At 38.8% G+C, this 24877-nt stretch overlaps 1 protein-coding gene and 1 long non-coding RNA gene across 2 annotated transcripts in view; one reads left to right on the top strand and one right to left on the bottom strand.

Annotated features, from left to right (window-relative positions):
• Positions 1 to 19287, top strand: part of LOC135478111 (UPF0415 protein C7orf25 homolog) — a gene marked incomplete at its 5' end in the record, with an annotated part of 137022 nt that extends 117735 nt beyond the window's left edge. The window contains 6 exons of the mRNA XM_064758381.1: positions 8236 to 8461; positions 10271 to 10941; positions 11011 to 11254; positions 12518 to 12702; positions 16267 to 16347; positions 17644 to 19287. Coding sequence (XP_064614451.1) covers positions 8236 to 8461; positions 10271 to 10941; positions 11011 to 11254; positions 12518 to 12702; positions 16267 to 16347; positions 17644 to 17748 — 1512 coding nt within the window. The remainder of the gene's footprint in view (positions 1 to 8235; positions 8462 to 10270; positions 10942 to 11010; positions 11255 to 12517; positions 12703 to 16266; positions 16348 to 17643) is intronic.
• Positions 19288 to 20905: 1618 nt separating this feature from the next.
• LOC135477418 (uncharacterized) lies at positions 20906 to 23889 on the bottom strand. The gene is made up of 4 exons (XR_010445194.1): positions 23845 to 23889; positions 22517 to 22598; positions 21924 to 22038; positions 20906 to 21010 (listed from the first exon to the last, which is right to left on the bottom strand). It is a non-coding gene; the product is annotated as an uncharacterized LOC135477418 (long non-coding RNA).
• Positions 23890 to 24877: the final 988 nt, after the last annotated feature.

Raw genomic sequence — 24877 nt, 5'->3', positions numbered from 1 at the left:
GAAGCCATTACTGGCGAGTTGTCAGGTTTCTCATAATGCTTGTTTGAAATTTATTTCATTGATGTCTTAAAGTTTTAAGATGACTTAGGCAGCAGTCCTTGTTTTAACAGGAACATTTCTAAAACTTGTGCACTACTTGTACTTGGAACTTCACATCAGATCAGCCCAGAGGTTCGTGGTGAATTATTTATTGTTTTGAAACTAGGGACCAGGTGCATTATGCTGTAATGTGCTACATAAAGATGTTGAGTTTGGACAGCCAGGTGCAAATTATAGCGGGTACACCAAAACATTTCAAGGTCATATTCTTGACATTGATTTGTTGTTTGTTCCCCAGAGCAGGGAACCAGAAGAGAGCTTGGGAAGTCCATCATTCGATCAGGCAGCTGATTGATTGCCTTCAAACTTAGTGGCAACAAAGTGGAATGACCTCTGAGAGGATTGGTTTACGACAATTTACATAATACAATATGCCCTGTGATGTGGACATCTTTGCTTTGGTGTCTGTTAAATTTTGTGCAGACAATTAATCTAGACTACTTTGGCTAATTGCTTTCGAACTTGGGCATTGGTCATGGTGGTAGGACATCACAGTTAGTTCGGCTAGATTGGTTTTCAGGCATGTGCTGAAAGCAAAATGTCAACAGCGTTTGTCTTCATTTTCCAGTCATTTAGTGATAGGCCCAACACTAATTGTTGGTCCTATAATTAAACACAGAACAGAACAGTTGGTATTTTTAATTTCAGGAATATGGTTATATCCAGTGTTGAACAATGCTGTCTTTCATCCACATACACTTTTGATGATGGATAATACATTGTAATAAGTAGGACAATTGCACTGAGAAATATCAAAGTGCATCTGAAAGCATCAAAACTTTCTGTGTCCAGTATCATTTTAAGCTAGGAATTTATACAGGTAAGTATAATACCAGTGAATAAGGATAAATAGGTAAAGCATTTACTTAATTCTTATGCTAGGCAGCTAGGGTACATGTAGACCTATCTCTACATGTATGAGGTCTTGTCTTATTCGAGGATAAGGTTTGTAGTCACGCTAATGTTTCAGAGAGCTCCAGAGAGCACCAGTAGGTCACACTGAACCCTTCTCCACTCTTGAGTGCAGGCTTTGATTCAAAGAGCTTCATTATAGATTTGTATGCAACTGTCTTGGGTGAAGATGAAAGGGAGAATGTTTATGTTATGTGATACGTACATGCACATGACATGGGTCAGTGCATGTTCATTGCTAGCTATCTTAATGGGTATGTGGGGATATATATGTAAGTTTTGCCAATACAGGGATGTTTTTTCAATTGTTTTTTAGTGGGGGATGTACAAGTCTCCAGTTAGGCAATGATCCAGGGGAATGTCCAACAAAATTGGCTGCTTTTTATAAAAAAGTGCTCTCTCCAGTACCCAACCCTGTTTCTCTACCCTTGGTTGTGCACCCTTTGAAGAGATCATGGCATGTTTCAATATCGTTTGTTATAATCCGGATTTTTGTGACAACGCAGTTAAGAGTTGGCCTGCAGAAGGACGGGATCGTAGTGTTTTTGTACTGTAACCGTCTATTGTGCATGGCTGATTGGTTGATTAACGTAAAAAAAAAAACAGTAATTACATATGGGGAGTGGTATGCATATGATTATGTTTGTAGTTATATATATTTGATTATAGTTTTAAGTTAAAGTTCAAAAGATGCATTGTACCATATAATTCCATGTAGAATGTCTATTACTGTCTGTTAAAAAATATCTCTCAGACTTTTCACAAAGAACACATCTGCCTTTAATATAATTATACTCTTTAAAACAAATTAAATTGAGAGAATTATAATGTTTGGTTCACTTTGAACAATAATCACTCTTTATTTTCTGCTAGGCCTGATGATAGCTACATGTGCATCTGTTGATCAGTTTTTCTGATTTAGATCAGAATTTGAAAAACACCCAGTATTTGATCCAATTCTCCCCTGCAGGTTTGGAAGAAGATAGTTTTAATTATGCAGAAGATTCAACATCTAATAATTCTCAGCTATTATTAGGTTTTAATTGTATCTGTATCGGATAAATATTTAGGATTTGTTAATAGTGTTAATGTTTATAACACTCATTAACGTCATTGTATGAGCAAAATTTGTCGTCCCGTCTGGTTATTTTGGCATTATGTGTTGAACAGATCTATTTATAGCAAATCTGATCATGGCTGACCACACCAGCACTTGCTTCATCCACGCGGCCCAGATACTGGCCGCATGTCTCATTTAGTATTCTAGCCTACCTAGCGATTTCCGTTGAAAATGAGTGGCGGTATTCCCTGTCCTACTTTAATCACCAATCTTCTCCCGTGGTCCTCTGCATAATGCATTGTATCCAGAGCCGGTATTGATCTGTTAGACCAGCGGCTTCATCAAGCCTTAACTTTGCCGACGTAGTTCCTATTTTGATCTGCAGGCAATTGTGGGTAACGACTTCTCTCCGGTAACTGTCACCGATGCCCCTTAACTGCTGGCCATAAATCCATTACAATGACAAGTGGACAGTCCTGATCAAAGGGAGTGAACTCTTTGTCAACACGAAGACATCACTCTTACCAGCCCCCAGAGCGTCTCTATTACCGACACAGTTACACATCATCCCATAACACCAAACTTGGTTGCTGTTAATTTCTTTTGAAGTTGCCCCTTTGTGATCTGCGTGTCCGTTAATTTTCCCTGATGAACTTAGCTTCCCATGTTTATTTATAGGCTATGCCACATTATCTGTCTGGGAGGCCATGTGGGTGTTACAAAGATTGGTAATGGTCCAGTTCCCAGCTCCAAACTGAGAGAAGTCTGAAAAGCCTGTCAGAATTAATATAGACATGAATGGTACAAATTAATGTCAGTGGAATAAAAATGTAATTGATAGCATTAACATTTGCATGTATTCAGGATTTTCAGATTGGTTCCAACTGACAGCGCTAGCACAGTTGTCAGAACATCCGCTTCAGGAGCAGTAGATCCAGGTCAATCCTGGGTCAAGTCACACCTAAGACTTTAAAAGAGGAAGTTGTAACTTCCTCGTCTGGCGTTCAGCATGAAGGGGATAGTGCAACGACTGGTTGACCTGTATCATTATAATGGCTCAGGCAGGGTGGCTTACTTGCCTTTGGTATATCATCTCAGTGAAGCAGCACTGGATAAAAGAGCAGTGGAAATCCATCCTGCAACAAGGAGGCACATTACATGCACTCTAAGGATTCCTTCATTGTCATATGACTGAAAAATTGTTAAGGACGACATTAAAGCAAGCACTCACTCACTCTTTCAGACTGTTTTTTTTATTGCATTAGTGTATACCTGTATCCATTTACATAGTGTACATTCACCCAAAAATGTTTATAGAGGCATATAAATGTTTATAGAGGCATATAAATGTTTATAGTGGCATATAAATGTTTATAGTGGCATATAAATGTTTATAGAGACATATAAATATTTATAGTGGCATATAAATGTTTATAGGGGCATATACATGTTTATAGTGGCATATAAATGTTTTTAGAGGCATATAAATGGCATTACATGTGACTTTTGGTACTGAAACCGACAATTTTCTATTTGTCTGTTATCCTCCTGCCTCCCAAACAAACCTTAAAGCACCTTTCCTAATATCAATAGACCTTACAGAATCAGGAAGACTGCCGTACATGAAATTTTATGTTATTTGCAGTCCTCAACATATAAGGCACATTTATCATTGAATTTTACATATGTCTACATTGGTTGTCTTTGTATGTCCTGAATTTGTTATGAAAACACACTTGTGTGAATCACCTTTTAATGGAGGAAGTTGGGAATTTAAAGATTCCTGTACAGTTAGTAGCTGCATGTATTTAAAAGAAGTCTCTGGGCAACACCACTGGCAGAATTGGATTTTTTTTATCTAGATGGAGCATTTGAGTCTGAAATAAACACTGTCTAAATGTCATTCCCCAAGCTAGTACATGTAGGATGATGAATTATTAACAAGCTGTCTATCTGTCCGTCTGTAAGTGTGTTCCTCCACTCATGAAACTGCATGGCCACTATCAGGAAAGAGAAAGTCCCTTCAGCATCTGACATTTAAGTAACAATCATTTAAATGAATATGAATAAATAAAATGGATGTCATTAAAACTCTTTAAGTGTCATAAAATGGCATGTGGTCAATTCAGTTCATAAGGTCATCACATTTTCCAACTATTACACTGTAAGTCTTATTGCTTTCATATTTTTTAATTGTCTATAGATAAATAAAAATGCAAGAATGCAGCAGACTCTATTCCAACGTGAATGTACTTTTTGTGTATAAAATACATGTATTGGCTGGATCACAATGCTCACAAATAACTCACGTACATGTGTTGGCTGGATCACAATGCTCACAGGTAACTCACGTACATGTGTTGGCTGAATCACAATGCTCACAGGTAACACACATACATGTATTGGCTGGATCACAGTGCTCACAGGTAACTCATGTACATGTATTGGCTGGATCACAGTGCTCACAGGTAACACACGTACATGTATTGGCTGGATCACAATGCTCACAGGTAACACACATACATGTATTGGCTGGATCACAGTGCTCACAGGTAACACACTTACATGTATTGGCTGGATCACAGTGCTCACAGGTAACACACGTACATGTATTGGCTGGATCACAATGCTCACAGATAACACACGTACATGTATTGGCTGGATCACAATGCTCACAGGTAACACACTTACATGTATTGGCTGGATCACAGTGCTCACAGGTAACACACTTACATGTATTGGCTGGATCACAATGCTTACAGGTAACTCATGTACATGTATTGGCTGGATCACAATGCTCACAGGTAACTCACGTACATGTATTGGCTGGATCACAATGCTTACAGGTAACACGTACATGTATTGGCTGGATCACAATGCTCACAGGTAACACACTTACATGTATTGGCTGGATCACAATGCTCACAGGTAACTCATGTACATGTATTGGCTGGATCACAATGCTCACAGGTAACACACTTACATGTATTGACTGGATCACAATGCTCACAGGTAACACAGGTACATGTATTGGCTGGATCACAATGCTCACAGGTAACTCACGTACTTGTGTTGGCTGGATCACAATTCTCACAGGTAACACACATACATGTATTGGCTGGATCACAGTGCTCACAGGTAACACACTTACATGTATTGGCTGGATCACAGTGCTCACAGGTAACACACTTACATTTATTGGCTGGATCACAATGCTCACAGGTAACACACTTACATGTATTGGCTGGATCACAATGCTCACAGGTAACACACTTACATGTATTGGCTGGATCACATTGCTCACAGGTAACACACATACATGTATTGGCTGGATCACAATGCTCACAGGTAACACACATAGATGTATTGGCTGGATCACAATGCTCACAGGTAACTCACGTACATGTGTTGGCTGGATCACAATGCTCACAGGTAACACACTTACATGTATTGGCTGGATCACAATGCTCACTGGTAACACAGGTACATGTATTGGCTGAATCACAGTGCTCACAGGTAACTCATGTACATGTATTGGCTGGATCACAATGCTCACAGGTAACACACGTACATGTATTGGCTGGATCACAGTGCTCACAGGTAACTCATGTACATGTATTGGCTGGATCACAATTCTCACAGGTAACACACGCACATGTATTGGCTGGATCACAATGCTCACAGATAGCACACGTACATGTGTTGGCTGGATCACAATGCTCACAGGTAACACAGGTACATGTATTGGCTGGATCACAATGCTCACAGGTAACACACTTACATGTATGGGCTGGATCACAATGCTCACAGGTAACACAGGTACATGTATTGGCTTGATCACAATGCTCGCAGGTAACACACATACATGTAGTGACTGGATGACAATGCTCACAGATAACACACATACATGTATTGGCTGGATCACAATGCTCACAGGTAACTCACGTACATGTATTGGCTGGATCACAATGCTCACAGGTAACACAGGTACATGTATTGACTGGATCACAATGCTTACAGGTAACACACATACATGTATTGGCTGGATCACAATGCTCACAGGTAACTCATGTACATGTGTTGGCTGGATCACAATGCTCACAGGTAACACACTTACATGTATTGGCTAGATCACAGTGCTCACAGGTAACTCATGTACATATATTGGCTGGATCACAATGCTCACAGGTAACACACTTACATGTATTGGCTGGATCACAGTGCTCACAGGTAACACACATACATGTATTGGCTGGATCACAATGCTCACAGATAGCACACGTACATGTATTGGCTGGATCACAATGCTCACAGGTAACACACTTACATGTATTGGCTGGATCACAGTGCTCACAGGTAACTCATGTACATATATTGGCTGGATCACAATGCTCACAGATAGTACACGTACATGTGTTGGCTGGATCACAATGCTCACAGGTAACACATGTACATGTATTGGCTGGATCACAATGCTCACAGGTAACACACTTACATGTATTGGCTGGATCACAATGCTCACAGGTAACACACGTACATGTATTGGCTGGATCACAATGCTCACAGGTAACACAGGTACATGTATTGGCTGGATCACAATGCTCACAGGTAACACACGTACATGTATTGACTGGATCACAATGCTCACAGGTAACACACATACATGTATTGGCTGGATCACAATGCTCACAGGTAAGACACGTACATGTATTGGCTGGATCACAATGCTCACAGGTAACACAGGTACATGTATTGGCTGGATCACAATGCTCACAGGTAACTCATGTACATATATTGGCTGGATCACAATGCTCACAGATAGCACACGTACATGTATTGGCTGGATCACAATGCTCACAGGTAACACACGTACATGTATTGGCTGGATCACAATGCTCACAGGTAACACACTTACATGTGTTGGCTGGATCACAATGCTCACAGGTAACACAGGTACATGTATTGGCTGGATCACAATGCTCACAGGTAACATACATGTAGTGAATGGATCACAATGCTCACAGATAACACACATACATATATTGGCTGGATCACAGTGCTCACAGGTAACACACTTACATGTATTGGCTGGATCACAATGCTCACAGGTAACATTCGTACATGTATTGGCTGGATCACAATTCTCACAGGTAACACACGCACATGTATTGGCTGGATCACAATGCTCACAGATAACACGCGTACATGTGTTGGCTGGATCACAATGCTCACAGGTAACACACTTATATGTATTGGCTGGATCACAATGCTCACAGGTAACACACTTACATGTGTTGGCTGGATCACAGTGTTCACAGGTAACACAGGTACATGTATTGGCTGGATCGCAATGCCCACAGGTAATACTCGTACAGGTATTAATTCAGAACAGAGAAGATAAAGTTATATATTGCCCAGTCTTCTTCATCGGGACATCTGCCTGTAGTAATTACCTCATGGAAGAAATTCAAAGAAAATTCATTTCAAAGGAAATTCAAAAGACTCATTTTTTTTAATCACCCATGTGGTGTATGTATGATATGAGTGATATAGAATGTCTGTCCGTAGGTCTGTTTGTGATCGCTCTTTGCGAAGTTGACAAATCCCTTCAACGAATGTGTTTTCTTGGATAAACTTGACAGGTGTATATTGGTATATGTTTGGGGACTAAATATAGATATATGTAAAATTTCCATAGGTTGTAGTTCAGTTAATTGCCCAAGTTATGGCTACATGCAGAACTTTACTAACTGTAAATGTAATTTTGTCCTTATATTGTTGTTATACAGTCGATCTTTATTGACTGGCAACAATTTGCTGTTTTATCTTTGTAGTTACAAAGCAGGACTACTCTGTTTTATCTTAAGAGTTAACTGTGCGAGGCAGGGTGAAGGTGACCACTTCTCTGTCTCATCAGTGGGGAAGGATCTTTTTTTTTCTTTGTTGTTAAAAGCTTGAGGCAGGGAAGGATGACTGTTTTATCTTATAGTTATGAGGAAGGATGGCTGTAACTATATTGTATAGTTATTAGGAAGGATGACTGTAACTATATCTTATAGTTAATAGGAAGGATGACTGTAACTATACCTTATAGTTATGAAGAAGTATGACTGTATGTTATACATGTAGTTATGAGGAAGGACTCCTGTGTTTTGACTTTATAGTTACGAGGCAGGGCAAAGGTGGCCACTCACCTGAAGAGCAGTAACCTGGGTCACTTTTCAGCCATCCTACACTGTGTGGAAAACCTGCCTCAGCCAACCACTGTTCTCAAGCCATTCCCCTACCCTGGCCGTGACAGCCTCCCCATTGATGTCATTGTAGGTGAAGGTCATCTATGGGTCAAGGTTATAGCACGGAAAGCTCAGGCTCTTCACCTTGTCTGGGCAGGTAAGCATGTTCAGTGATTGAATCATACTCAGTGTGGACTTTAAATCATACTCAGTGTAGACTTTAAATCATACTCAGTGTGGACTTTAAATCATACTCAGTGTAGACTTTAAATCATACTCAGTGTGGACTTTAAATCATACTCAGTGTGGACTTTAAATCATACTCAGTGTGGACTTTAAATCATACTCAGTGTGGACTTTAAATCATACTCAAATCTGAATATTACTGTTATGATCATGTGACCTAGGTGCACTATTTAAATAAGTATAAACAGTCATTTTAACTCACCTTTGCATTATATTCTGTGGTCGAGAGAGAGGGTTGTCTGGAGAGAAGAGAGGTGTGCTTTGTGTGATATATGTGAGTTCTTATTAAACTGAATCGGATTTTAATTATAATGTGAGTCTCATAACTATATAGTCTATTTCTTTGAGCAAGTTGCCTATGTTCAGCTGTCTGTGAAATCAGTTATACTCACAACCAGAATTGGCTTTAGTCAGTTGATAAGTAACAACACAAGCTCTACACATGGATATGTTGGAAGTCTATATTATTGCAAGGTTAATGAACTTAGAAGACTTTTCCTAATTCATAATGTTAAAGTCCATAAGCTCGGTATCAATAACAAGAAGCCATTGTCTCGGGTGACGTCATAATTATTCAAAAAGCAGCGGCATGCTGGATACTGGGCAGAGTGTTTTGACAAAAGGGCGACACCAATTACCTAAACTGCTATGGACTTAACTGAAAACCATGTAAGTGACATTGCCACATGTGAAAGTGTTTAAACATTTAAGTACGATATAACCCTAATAAATGAATTTTATTTCATCTCACGGCGGTATGGATTTAGGACAGATGTTAGGAAATTAAAGCCACATAGTCTATTCGCACAGACAGTAGTGTAGGTTGTGTTACTGCGTGGAGTTTGATATGACCGCTTGTTGGTGCAGCTATTGTAAAACACATCACTCTCAACGCCCATTGTCCAGCATAAAACCTGTTTTTGAATAATTATTTTGTCACCTGAGACAATGAGTTCTTGGTGTCAAAACTAAGCTTAAGGAGTTTAACATTTTGAATTGGAAAAAGGTATTCTAACGGCATTTTCTTGGTGATAATACAGACGTTCAACATGTCACCATGTAGAGCTTGGGTTGTTACGTGTCACTGTCTAAAAGCAATTTTGGTGGTGAAGTGTGATGTGTAGTCTGATAGTCTTCAACCTTTTTGCACATTTGCAAGGTGTCTTCTCAAGTATATTCTGAGAAGATTATTCCATGTAGACTAATGAAATTGGTCAACACAACCGAGGTAGTTTTGTCTTTGAAAGCTAATTAAAAAAAAGTGCATTATTCTCACTGAAAGTTGCTTTTTGATATGTGAAAAGTTTTCTCCTGGTTTTGCAATTGTGTAGTTCGTAGAGTCAGTAGAGTTCATACGTGACAGGATTGACAAACTAAGCTGATTTCCATAACCCTAATTCATCAACCTTTTCGCTTGTTTGCAGGATACTTATTGAAACGTCTATTCTGAGGTTATTATTCTCTGTAGACTAAGTTACACTATTTGTGCCATGCAATTGGAGAACTCAACAGGTGTAGTTTTCTCTCAAATAAAAAAATCAAATAAAAATGTGATTAAATTGCACTATAAGATGCCCCATTTCGTACGAAACCAGGTTGAGGGCATTAGGTAAGTGCTAAACATAGTATGTATACTGATATCGTTGACATTGAAGCATTTTATATAGATATACAAACCACAAAACTATGTGAATAATTTTTTTTTTTTTCATGTTGCAAGGTCAAGGTCAGTTTGGGGAGAAGACACTCATAGACCAAGCCCAGGAGTACCTGCATCTAGCCACCTTAAATCAGGTCAACTTCAGAACACCCAGGGTGTGTTATGCATTTTACAGCGGCATTACAAAGCCCATGGCAGCAGCTTTGACTGAATTGGGTATTCTAGTGCTTGGAGAATTGGTGGATGTTAGTTTAGATGTACAGACAAAATTGTCATCTTTAGAAGACCTTGACCTAGATTCAAAGTCTGATATTGAGAGTTCTGACCTTGAGAGCTCAGAAGGTGACCTTGAGGAAGGAAATAGTGTAGGAATGGGCCGTGAAGGTCAAAAGGTTTTAATGTGTGGAAATTCTGATGCATTCAACCCTGTGCAAGGAACAGTAGCTGATAAGAAAAGTGCTGTGGATGTCATTACAAGGAAAGTGGACCAGGTTCCAGATAAAGGTACTGATCCAGGACAACGACTGGGGACAGTGGAGTCTACAGAGCCTTCAGAACACCATTCAGACGAAATAAGAGGAGAAAGCTCTCCACCTTGTTCAAAAGTGGCAGAAACTTGTGTGGCTAGAAAAGCTATATTACATTCTGCCCAGACCTCCCATAGCTCATCAGACAAAAGGAATTGCATGGCCAAGAACATTCAAACGGTAGTCAGTCAAAACAGGCCCAAGGTGACCTCAGTTTGAGGAAGTATTATTTCTTTGAAGGGACTCTAATGAGCATGAAAATGAAGAATTTGTTTCAGACTGGGTATGGGCAGGTTTGATGAATCTCTTTCTGGCAGAGATCCTTTGAAACCCTCAGTCATTTTCGACCCAAGTCCTGTTAAGAAGGTTAACCTTGATGTGACAGCTCTGATAGCGTTAATCTCAGCTGTCACACACGGACGTTGTTATTTTATCTTTGAAGATGACATTCTGTCCGAACAGGCTGCAGAAGAAAGACGATGCCCTGTGCTTCCAAAGATGAAAGAGTTCCTTCAAGGTGGGTAATTCTGCCACATTTCAAGCAGTAATTCATTTTACCTTTGAGTATCAATACCAGTATACAATAATACCAGTATTAGCTGATTCACTTTCGAACAACTGGGCCCAGAAGGTTCAAGTCTTAAATCTGCACTAATATTTATGGCATTGAAGCGAAATCTTAATTTGTTCCTATGACCCATTCAAAAGTAAAAATAAATTCTAAAGACTATAAATGTTTTTGGCATTTAATAATGAAGGTAAAGATCTCCATGTACATGTCAGTGTTGATGACAGTGAAACTTTGAAATTTGGTAATTGATACATTTTAAAGATTATGAAGATTTTTGTTGATCAGTTAGTTGTAGAATTCAACGGGATGATTCTGCTGAGAGAATAGTGGAAGTGAAAACATTATTTTTCCTAAACTTTGTACATGAATATGTAATGGTGGGAAAGTCTATGCCACGGAATGGTTGCTTTCTAGCTCTGTTAAGCTACTCATTGTCACCAGTAGATTAAAACTCAGACAACTGTTATCTGTATATCATCTGCCATTTGCCATTTTCATGCACTCATAGGTTCTGTGTCATTATTTGTACTTTCTCATGTATTGGCTGGTCAGTCTGCATAATATACTTTGGCCAACACTTAAACTGAGCGTTCGACGAGTATAAAATGCCAGCAGTGACGTGTCTAAAGCTGTTCTCATGACATCTACATGTATGTTATCAACATCCATTTATCACCTCCCTTCAGTTAATAGTTTTCATTAAATTTTGGTTTCATGGCATTTAGGAGGCTTTGAAGGTCTAATCAGGAAGAGATTTAAAGAAAGCAGTGGTCCATGAAAGCAGGGTTTAAAGGGTGACAAGAACCTAACAAGTGCTTTCTGTAGATTAATTATATATCCGCTACACTGGATCTGTATATAATCTCTTGATAGAACTTTTGTAACACTTCACAAAAACCCATCTCCTTCTAATCCCGTGCACTGAAGTGTTCGAGTTTAACGGTTATTTATGTGATGTCGGTATTAACCTCAATCTGTACACAAATGCTGATGTATGGGATGACCGGTCAGAGCCGGGTCATCCAACGGCCGACCACACATTTACACGTGGTACTGGGACCATTACAACATCTGCAGGTCTGCCGTTAAATTTGCAATTAAATCTGAAAGTACGTCGTTCGCTCCATCGACGTTTTATGAGTCTGTGATTAATCCACTTGCCGCCTCGAGCTAAATGCTCCCCATGCCGTAATTTCCTCTTGCCACTAGGAAAGGACATGTTCGCCTGTCAGAGCGCTGTGACGGCATTCAACACCATTCTGCACACGCTAGGCGGGCCATCGGAGCGAGCGCTGGCCGCAGAGCTAATGACACAGGTCACCGTTGTACCAGATTGCCCATCAAGCCGGACACAAAGGCTGCCCACTTCGTCCAAAATCAAACACAGATCCAAGGTGGGGATTTACAGCTACATGTTATCTTAATTCCTCAGTATGAAAGAGCAACTTTCAGGGCGATTTATGCACCTTAAGAATTGAATTTTGGGAACAAAATAACATTGGATGTTTTCACGAATTTTCAGGACTTCACAAAAAATTTAGTTGTATTAGTCATCTACACAGAGTATAATGCTCTCAGCATATGATTGAATGTAAAACATCATGTGGTTGCTGGGAGTTCAAGTCCAGCTCGTGCTGGCTCACTCTCCAGCCATACATCTAGATGGGATGATCTGCTAGCAACCTGCAGATGGTTTTGGGTTTCCCCCAGGCTCTGTATGGTTTCCTCCCAATATAATGTTTGCTGCAGTCATATAACTGAACTATTTTTGAGTATGGCGTAAGACACCAATCAGATAAAAAAATAAAACAATCAAGAGGACACCTTAAGAGAAGACCATTCTACCATAAGCCTTGCTAAGTACATGTAGGTACATGATTTGTTGATCAGTCAGCTATGAGGGTCACAAGATAATGATATACATATATAAACTGTCATTTTTTCAATATTCATTGATTTATTTATTTATTTAATTGGTGTTTTACGCTCAAGAACATTTCACTTATACGTCGGCAGCCAGCATTATGGCGGGAGGATAACGGGCAGAGCCCAGGGGAAACCCATGACCATCTGCAGGATGCTGACAGACCTTTTCACGATTTTTTCAATATTAACCCATTAAAATGCAATGTATATAAGTTTGACACCCAATCTATTAAACTCTGTCCAGGCTCATGATTAGTGTAGTCCTCAGCCAATCAAACTTTTCTGCTATTTGGCTGTAACAAAACACATCAGGTTATCATCAAAAATATGTTCATTTGGGTTACCTCTACTGACCCTCAAAAAAGTTTGAATTTTGGGATTTTGATGGAATTCCTCTTTCCTTTTTTAATATTTCTCTCAAAGTTCATTTCTGTAAAACCCATACATCTAGAATGCAAAAATTATTTCCTTCCCACATGCTTTATTTTGTTCTGATAAGATTGTATTGCCTCAGTATAGAATTTTTTTGATAACCTCATAATTAATTGAGTTTTGTCAGTTACCTACTTATTTACTGTAGACAGGTAGGGGTGGTCTGTTGTGTTGACCCTGGTTTTTCCCCTCTGCATTATCCCTGACGCAGCAATCATTTGAGGAGAAGTAAACCCTAACTTTGTATCATTTTACCATATATGTAGCAGAGAACTGTCCGGGAGTTAATCTCAGCATTTGTTCTCCCCAAGTTATGGAGTGCTTAATATCTCAAGTCAGTTTTTAATGTTTCTTTCCCTTTATTATTTAAATATCCTGTTATGATCCTAGTTACAATTTAATCCTTGAAATATTTTATTTATTTATTTGTTTTACATCATACTAATCCTTGCAGTAGTGTTACTCCGTATGAACGTGTAAAAAACCTAGTTTTTTCCCCAAAAAGTGCATTTTTGGAGGCAAATAATTGTCATAAAATGTTATATTTGGTTTTGAAATAATTGACACCTAAGTTTCAGCACAGCTGACATATACAATGACATATACACGTATAAAATGACTGATCCCGATAGGACAGTTGGTAGAGCGCCTGCGTCGGATGTGGTGGATCCAGGGTCAATCCTGGGTCAGACCTAAGACCTTAAAAAAGAGGAAGTTGCAGCTTCCTCGCTTGGGGTTCAGCATTAAGGGGATAGTGCAATGACTGGTAGACCCTTATTAGTATAATGAAGCAGCACTAGATAAAAGAGCGGTGAAAATCTGTCCTGCAACAAGGACACGCATTACATACGCTCTAAGGACACCTTCGAGGTAACACCAGAGATAACAGAAGCTGATTATAGTCTCATTGGTATATTAATGATTCAGTTAACAAATCATTATTTATTAACTATGCATATTACTGGAAAGTTTTTTTTTGTTGAAAAAACAGAAATGGAATTATTACATTTTGCTGCCCTCCAGGGTACTAGAGATTAGTGATGTCCATCGATCATTCTGTCATTTCGATTGTCACATATGCAGTGTCCTGATAGTAACACTTTGAATGATTGACTTCAGATGTGGAGAGTGATGCAGCCATCCTTGTTTGTTGACTTTGTCCTGACAATACCTCAACAATGACAGTGTTTTCAGACAAGCGAGGAAAACATATCCATGCACTGCTGCTTGTTTTCAAATTGTTTAATCTTTGTAATGACAGTATTTTGAGAATATTTGACTGATTTGCTTTTAAAGTCGGACACTGGTATTAAAATATGACCTCAATAAGAGGGTCATTGTGGTTGGTTTTCGGTTATGTGTGTAAAACAAATTTACACAATGAGCCTGATGGACATATAATGTTTGCCAGTCATATAACAATTTCCAGAGAACGATTCAACATAAAAGCTCTAACTGAAACCATATTTCACTGGTTATGTGCGAGTATTTGCCTATTATCACACGATCCTAGCTGCTCTGGTTTTGCTCTCTTTTCTGGAATCTTCTATACTGTATTCCAGCATAAACCAAGATTATCCTGATGGGATTAGCATTCCCGGAATCTGCTCCCTTTCCAATGTTGTTATGTGATTGTGATGTGACCTTTCCAATGTTGTTATGTGATTGTGATGTGACCTTTCCAATGTTGTTATGTGATTGTGATGTTGTTATGTGATTGTGATGTGACCTTTCCAATGTTGTTATGTGATTGTGATGTGACCTTTCCAATGTTGTTATGTGATTGTGATGTGACCTTTCCAATGTTGTTATGTGATTGTGATGTGACCTTTCCAATGTTGTTATGTGATTGTGATGTGACCTTTCCAATGTTGTTATGTGATTGTGATGTGACCTTTCCAATGTTGTTATGTGATTGTGATGTGACCTTTCCAATGTTGTTATGTGATTGTGATGTGACCTTTCCAATGTTGTTATGTGATTGTGATGTGACCTTTCCAATGTTGTTATGTGATTGTGATGTGACCTTTCCAATGTTGTTATGTGATTGTGATGTGACCTTTCCAATGTTGTTATGTGATTGTGATGTGACCTTTCCAATGTTGTTATGTGATTGTGATGTGATTTTAAATGTAACGACAACGCAACATTTTGAGTAAATCTGTACAAGTGATGTCTGCTATACTGCAATTGTATAACACCTCTGCATATTTCTTTGCCTAATTCTGCTAGGGTGGTACGCTGAACTGGGTAACAGGAGATTAGCAGATACATGTACCTCTGCCTCTGCGGTCATACATGTGAAGCTCTGCCAGCAACCTGCAGATGGTTGTGGGTTTCCTGCCACCATAATGCTGGCCGTCGACATATAAGTGAAATATTCTTGAGTACGGCGTAAAACACCAATCAAACAAATAAATAGCTGGTCTGCCATGTGTATTCGTGTACGATAGATATCCATCTATTCAGCAATGATCCTTGTAGAATGTGTGGGTTCTTTAACAGCTAGGACAAATATTTTGTAAAAATTAAACCATGTACTAATCAGTATATATTTTTGGATGTTAATACAATGATATCCACAAATCGTTTGTTTTCAGGTAATTTTTGGAACCGGTGATGAATTGATGATGGTCACACTAACGGCTAACTCTGGATTTGTTCGCGCAGCCAAAAATCATGTGAGACAAGAAACCTGCTGTTGGTTATCCTGAATGTGGCTTTACATTAGGAGATTTGTCAGGTCCTGGCGAAGTTTTGTGAAGTTGTGATGTATACACTGTAGGGCTCAGCTGCCCTTGCAGGTCTTCAATTACTGAAATATGAACCAAATCATGTATCATTAATAATGTATCATTATAAAATTTACTGAACTTGTTTTTTACATCTGGTCCAGTGTGATAAATTTGGACAATTTATTATCAGCCCACTTGACCTGCTTTCTAGTGGTCAGACTTCACCTAACTTTGCTCGTTAGCGCTTAAACTTCATGCATATAGGGGTTCTCTGTTGTCTCCCCTGGGAAGGCACACTGAGTGTACAATTGTAGAGTGCGTCCAATGGAAATTATTTTTGCCATAGTATTTGCATGTCAGAGTTCATATTACATATATAACATAATGGTTCATAGTGTATTTGAAAGTGTCGTATTTCACATATAACACACAATGGTTCACAGTGTATTTGAAAGTGTTGTATTTCACATATAACACAGTGGTTCAGTGTATTTGAAAGTGTTGTATTTCACATATAACACAGTGGTTCACAGTGCATTTGAAAGTGTCGTATTTCACATAACACAGTGGTTCACAGTGGATCCGAAAGTGTCGTATTTCACATATAACACATAATGGTTCACAGTGTATTTTAAAGTGTCATATTTCACATAACATTCATTTTAAACTGGACCAAATTCCATGAATTTTCATATGTGTATGGAATCTCTGTAGTGTTCATCCAAAGTGCATTTATAACTTGTCAAGAAAGGGAGGCTTTTCCAGCTGAGAGCTGTTTCTTATTTGGCTTTACCAATGTATCTTCAGGACCATGTAGCCCTTAACCTGCAGTGAAACTTTATACATGGAATCACCGGTGGAGTCACCCTTTCCTGATCAGACTGCAGATGACCACAAGAAGCTGAACCAGGCAGTTTGGGGAACTATGGTGACATTGAACTTCAGTGCCAGTAGGATTTGGATTAACTGCATTCATAGTCTTTCACCAATGCGGTCACTGTGAGTTCAAGCCCAGCTGATGCTGGCTTGCTTGCTGGCCATGTGATAGAAGGTGTACCAGCAACCTGCGGATGGTCGTGGATTTCCCCCAGGCTCTGCCTGGATTCCTCCCACCATAATGCTGACCACTGTCTTCTTGACAGTGAAATAGTTCTTGAGTACGACATATCAAATGAATAAATAAATCAGATTCATGCACATTTTTAATCAAGTGAAAATATCTCATATTTGGTTTATTCACAGGGCGTGAACTATGCTGTATTTCTTCATGCTGCAAGAGCACTGACAGAGGCAAAAGAGAAAGGAGCCAAGAAAATTGAGGTGGAAACCGGAGAAGCTGTAACATGAACTGCCTCAGATTGACAAATTGATGTGATAAAAACAGAACGTGAACGTAGAAATGTTAATGGACACGTTCCTTGATTTTTATAAATTTGGTGAACCACAGAATTATCGAGGTGCTTAAGCAAGTTCTTGTCAACGGAAGAAAATGGACATATATGGAAAGTACGAGTATGTGTGACTTGTTCCTTGCCTTATTTTGGTTTTACAAGTTTTATGCTAAGGAAAAGACATCAAACTGTGATGTAACAGAAATACATGTATGCCGCAGCATCTCAACCGTGACAATGTGAATTAATTAATTTGTTACAATGAAAACCGTATGTGGGATGTGTTCTAATATTTATTACACTTAACTTGATTGTCCATGTTTGTTTTTGATAGTTCGCTAGTTCATATTGTTACATAGAACCATCTGTTTTTTGGTTACTTTGAACATTACAATAACTGTCAAAACTAGACCACTTTTTAGACTTGAGGTCGTGTTAATAGTAACCTGTTCTACTGATGATGGGTAACATTTGTTGTCCAAACCATAATTTCTTGATCCTGGCAACAAAAATTCCTCAAAATTTCCTCAGTTTCTGATAACTACAATAATAATTCTTGAGCCTGGAGAACAGGAACCAAAGATTCAGCTTTTTTATATGTTTTGTAACACAAAATCTGGAAACAGGTGTGCCTGCCTTCTTGTTGTCGTCCACATGCACATCAACCAATCAGCCATCAGATGGAAATGTCACGTGAACACTTGACTGTATGAACGAAAATGGCGATATCGTGCCAGTTTGTTGTCATAACATAGCATAACCTTGGACGTACCATGTGAACTTATTTCGTGGCTGGAGTCTTCCAAACAAACAACAAATATTGCCCATGTGCAGGTACAAGTAACTGATACTCCAGATCATTTGACACCGCGATCTGCTGAAAATCCCGTTTTCATTAAGAAATGTGGGTTGTGAAACACTGGGCTTTTATTTACACTGTTTGCTGGTTACAAGTTGTTTTAAAGTTTCAAAACATTACTGAAGCTTCTTTGTTCAGTGCTACTGATATTAACCCAATGGTAATTGTCTGAGCACACCATTGTTCAAATTCACTGTGGGTAAATTCAAGCCTGACTTGATTGGTATGTGGTAAACACACTGTACATGCATACATGTATTTGTATTTACATAAAAACCTTTGCATTCAAATAAATACAAGTATTGCTTCGTTTTCTGGTGATATACATCAAAGCCACCAGAGGAGGGGCAGAAAGTCATATGTTTTATGTTTCCTTTATTAGTTTCTTTCTTGTCATAACTTTAAATTGTAAACGATGCAAGCACCAAATTAAAATGAGTTTGTTAAGGTGTTAAGTTTGACAAAGTTTGTAATCAACAAGTAGTATAGCTAGCGATGATTGGAAGATTTCGATCATTCATGTTTTGTTTTATTTATAAAGAATATGTTCCTCATAACAAGAGAAGCAGATTAACTACTCGTGGCTACTATTCACATTTATTTTTCGGATGAACGGTAGGCAAGCTTTTACTTTTTCTGACAGTGTTGTCATTATACCACATTGCCTTTATTCAAACTTTTTTAAGTTCATGCACTTCGTTATGCACGTATACTTGTTATGTCATACTTGTCTTTTTTGATAATCAGCAGGGATGTGATACATTAAGTCTTACCAGAAGTCTATTAATTAGGGTTAAGTCTAAGGTTAATAGACTTCTGATCTTACTGTAATGTTAACAACCAGTTATCGATCACATAGTATCGGGTGTGATTGTTGTAAAAGCTTATACATGTATATGTTGCCTTTTTGATACGATAAAATTCATTATATACATAGATTATGATATTGTGTTGTGCTTCTGTTGTGAACTGTTATGTATCTCTGGGTTAGCAAGCGGCTAGATGCATATTCTTCAGGTCCTCTGTTCAAAACCAGCCTGACATCTTGTAGCTCTACCCAGTACATATCTCAAGGCGTTAATTACATTGGCTGGCACACAAATATGTACTCAACAAAATTAAAAATCTGAACACAGGTTTAATTGAATTTTTCGATATAAGTGCGTATTTTTGAAAATGCATGCTAATTAATCTGGGTAGCAGTTATACACAAGATGATAAGTAAATTATAAGGAACCACTTGTTTGGGGAAAAAAATATGCGTGACCTACCAAGACGAGTTTTACACTGATAAAACTGAGGAAATGGGGCCCTGTGCCCAGGATCACGAAGCGACCTTAGACTTAAGTGAAAAATTCAGTCATTAAACTTGCTAGGTTCCTTTCCCTTATTTTAGCTGAAATTTTTTTGACAATAACTTACCTAGAATTTACGTTGTCAGGCAATATTTTGACCTTGTCCCGTAAGAAATAACAATTTTAAAGTGATTTGAAATTTTGACAAGTCTAAGACCGCTTCGTGAATTTAGGTGGGGTATTGATTGTCCGACAAATGTTAGACAACACGACATATTGAGTAATTTTAGACCAGTAAGACTTAATATCTAAAAAACTGGAATTAATACCATTGCATTTTTTTACCTAATTCTGCTTAAAAAAACATATTGCAAGGGGGCGGTTAAGTTGCTGCCGTCTAAGGATCTAAGGAACCATATAAACAGATAAACTGACAAGACGAGGTACTTTACCGGTTACGTGTGACCAGTTGCCAACTATCACACTGTCGTCGCTACCCTGATTGTACTCTCTACACCGAGACATCATGTATTTTAACCCCAATAAATGAATGTCGTAATGCATCTATTTTCATAATTGTGAACACAACACTTTCATCTTTGAACAGATTCTACCTCCATAGTTCTAAAGATAATGTCAGATCAAGTGCTCATGTCCTCATTCTGTAGTTCTTTAACGACTTCTTACAGCTTTTAGTCACGTATAAGAATGTTGTGTGACATGTGACTGACATACTCGTTCATTTTCATAGAGCTTTTTTTTTTGAAGCATCAGTGTGACAATCAATCAATAGTTAAATCATTACTCCGATCATAATCAGGCGTCAGACGTGTTGTCCTGACAAACCTAGAGACGATACGCAAATGAGGAGCAAGTTCCTTTTCAATGTTTTTGTTACCGTTAGCCTTAAACTGGCCGGAATGTTCCTTGGGTTCATATATTCTATAAAACAACAATAATCCATTTTTTTTTTTACATGATTTATTTCACTCCATGTATGTGGTGGTTTGTCACAGTGGCGCACTGTAAGCGCAGTTCATCAACCATGCAGCAGTTTTTCAGCCCTGAAAAAGAAATTGAGCCATTATACCTGCCACATCATTAACTGATTTATTTATAGATTTATTTGATTGTGTTTAACGCCCGTGGTTAAGATTTTTCAAGCAATCTGACGGCGGTTGTGTTTAGGAGGTAGAGGAATGGTCCAGCTTCACCAGGTATTAGGACAAATCTCTTGTCTTAAAGTCATTGCAGAAGCGGCAGGAAGTGGATTTGAACACACAACCTCAATGGATAAGAATATGATAGTCGCAACGAGCAAGCTCTTCAGTAATGTGAGTCCGCCAAGTCCCTGTTACTAATTTATTTACTTATTTATTTTATTTCATTGACGGTTAAAGTCAGACTCCATAATTTTGGTAAGTGGTAATCCGGGCCCAGTTTCTCAAAGATGTCGAATATGTAGCATAATCGCACAGGACAAGGGTTCGGTAATAGTGACGTGCAAATTATCGTACGACAAATGTGCGATAAAAAAATGCCGGTACGCCGCTTTGTGATACTGGGCCCAGATGAATGAGATCATTTTGTACTGTCTATTGCATGATTTTTATTTTGTCATCAGGAATAGTAAGTGGATATAGCTATGATACATACACATATTACACTCTGTAGGACTTGCTTAAAACAAATTAAATGAATGTGGGTTAAAAAAATTAACTTTTACAATAACACATACGTGTACAACATAGTTGTTATGTATTTATATATGTATGATTGCAATGTTCATTTTTTTTCACTGATGGCAAATTGACATGACCGTACATGGGAAGATCTGGTCTGCCAGCATCCTAGGGATGGCCGTGGGTTTCCCCCAGGCTCTGCCCGGTTTCCTCTCACCATAATGCTGGTCTCCGTCGTATAGGTGAAACATTGTATTAAAATACCAATCAAATAAAGGCAGTAAAGACGACTTACTCCTTGCATGCTGGTCCGCAAAGGAATCCCAGAAGGCCGGCAATGGCGTGGCATCCGGTCTCGCACGCGCCTTCCGCAACACCGCTATCGACCAGTTTGCTAGCAAGATGCTTCACTGAAGAGGAAAGGAACATTTTGCTTTCTGTTCTGTATTGCTTGAAAAATAATAAGTGTTTATAAACAAACAAAATTAATTTTAAGCCAACGACAACAAAATTATTAGTTGTAAAATCCGTTATTCTCTGCATGCAATGTTTTGGTTTCTGTCTAACTTCGTGACTAAATTAGCACATAACATCGAGGAACAACATGTTTTGAACAACTGTTCCCATGCCCCTATGACCGATTAAAAAAAAAAACATTTCTGACGCTAAATATAAAATGTGGTTTAAAAGCTTATTTGTGGGCCCTCGAAATTAAATTATTAACAGCATCATACATTTTATCTTTGCACAAATGTCCTAGAATTTCAACTTTCAGTAATAAAAACGTAGCGTTATGACGATGTTTATGAATTTGACAAAGTGAGAAGAGGCTTTGTGGAGTTGACCCTAGCTGGTGTAGGCCAGCGTGTGTTTCATATTATAGCTTACGTTCATCTCCAAAGCCTCGCTTCTGCGGCATGGCGAAGACGAGGGGAGTCAGACACAGCAAGAAGATGAAGAGCTTCATGATCTGAAGAAGAACAGAATATATGTATTGATGGATTTATTTATTTATTTATTTATTTGATTTTGAATGTAGATCGATTTATTTTATTTGGGCACAATTATGACCAGGAAAGCTGTCTGCCTGGAGAGCAGTGGTCACGTAATCTATGCTCCATGTAATGCATTGTTTAGTTTGTTCTTTTTTCTCCGTACCTTTCCTCATAACATTGGTAGCATTTAAATATAGGCGAGAGTCGTCGAGTTTTAAAGTATATGTTTATATACTACTTCTGCCAAAGGATGTAATGTTTTTGTCCGCATTCATTTGTCTGTCTTTGTGTTTGTCTGCCTGTCTTTCATAAACTTTGTGGAAAAAGATAATCACGAATTTGAATGAATTTTGTGCACAGTTTTGACTTGGGTTAGAGATTAATCCATTTCATTTTGGTTGTGATCCAGGAATTTGGAATATTTCTGCACCATTGACAGATAGAAAGTCCCCTTGTCTATAGTTACTGGTTGATTTTTTGAGGTTTCAGTCGTGCAAAGAATGTTTACTTATACAAGTCGATTGTCAGGTTTATGGGTAGAGGCAAATAGAGAGCACGGGGTAAGCGGAGATTGGTGGTATTGGTGGAGATTTTTTATATATAGCCCCAAAACATCGAAATCTCAAAACGTAAAATGTATTGGAAATCTAACCTCCACATCTTCGAGACGTTAAAGAACAATAAAACAAATAATTCAAATCTATATATATCGCGTGCAGTTCAGTCTTATGGGTTTTTTTATGTATCGAACCGACTGGCACAATGGTATGTCAGGAGATCGATCCTGCCACAATGCAGCCGGCCAGTTGAATCATTCCATGACCAAAAAAGATTTACAAGAGGAGGGTGCAGACATAAGGACCAGCCCAATTATTCCAAATAGGGAGGGGCGTGAGGGTGCCAAGTACCAAATTAAGCGAGGGTTGTTTAAACGCCATTCTCAGCCATATGATGGCGGTCAGTGTTGTGAGTGGAGAAAACCGGAGTGCTGGAGATAAACAAAATTGGCAACGCAGAATTTCACGCTCAATTGGTCGAAGACAAGAGGTCTTCAAGGAACGTAAGATTGCAGAAAAACGGCCCCATGAGTCCCGGCAATTGCATCAACCAAGGTCCATCCATGCCAACTTTGTAAGTGAGAGATTCTACAAATTCCCAGGCTGAGTCTGGGATTGAACTAGCGCCAAATTCCACATTGAAATTAATTCTACAAAGGCTTACCACTGGAGGTGCAGTCGTGGACAGACAGAAGGTGTGACAACAGAGATCACAAAGATCGACGGCATTCTTATATGACAGGTCACCCACATAAAGTGTGCCATCAGCCAGGTGGACACTCTCGCGTGACCTCGTCTCCTTCGTGTGGCGATAACGTGATCTATATTGGATAACTTACAGACCGTTCGTGATTCCTACGTTGTCTTATCTGTGAAAAAGTACAGATAAGGTACAGTCTGAGTCTTTGTACGTGAACGGAAAGCCCATTTTGACCGGAGGTAGGTCATGATGAAGATCCGCTGTACTATAGCCTTTCAAAGTTGTTTATTTATTTGACGGGTGATTCACATGTACGCTCTACCGGTACTCAAGAATATTTCACTTATACGTCGACGGTCTAGGGGAAACCCACTACTATCCACAGGCTGCTGACGGACGTTCCCACGCACGACCGGAGAGTAAACCAGCTTGAGCTGGACATGAACTCATAGCCACCGCACTGGTGCGAGGCGCCTGAGTCATTGCGTGGTGCTGCCTTCCGAAGTTGATCAGCGCTCTAGAGAAGCGGTGAAAGGGAGATGTTTTTATCAAAAACTTATCACCAGAAATAATGACCATTCGGTATGGAAATCATTTCATCTACCAGCTGAATAGCTCCGTTAAGATATGATAGACTATCTTCCTATTTATATATCCATTTATGATTTGTAAGTAATAAAATATGTCTGTCTAGCAGTGTGAACAGTACACGAGGCTTATTGCAGGTCTGCTCAGTTTGACTATTCGTATTGTCGTTTCCCTGATGTCGATTGTCATCGAGAAAAGTTTGTTCTCGAAAACGAAGACTCTGAAGGCTGATGCCGTTCGATACCGATGGACTATATTGTTGTGTGTGACTGTTTTACGTTCAAGCCCCACTATCGTCCTTCTATAAGGAAACCTACTGTGTTATCGCTTCTTTGCACTGTGAACGTCATGATCTTGATAGACAGTTCAGCCATCGTGCATATACACTAAACATATAGAAATAGTTTTG

Source organism: Liolophura sinensis, chromosome 11 (assembly GCF_032854445.1).
Source record: "Liolophura sinensis isolate JHLJ2023 chromosome 11, CUHK_Ljap_v2, whole genome shotgun sequence".
NCBI classification, from domain to species: domain Eukaryota; kingdom Metazoa; phylum Mollusca; class Polyplacophora; order Chitonida; family Chitonidae; genus Liolophura; species Liolophura sinensis.
Note: the sequence above shows the minus strand (reverse complement) of the source record. Positions and strands in the feature narration are given on the sequence as shown.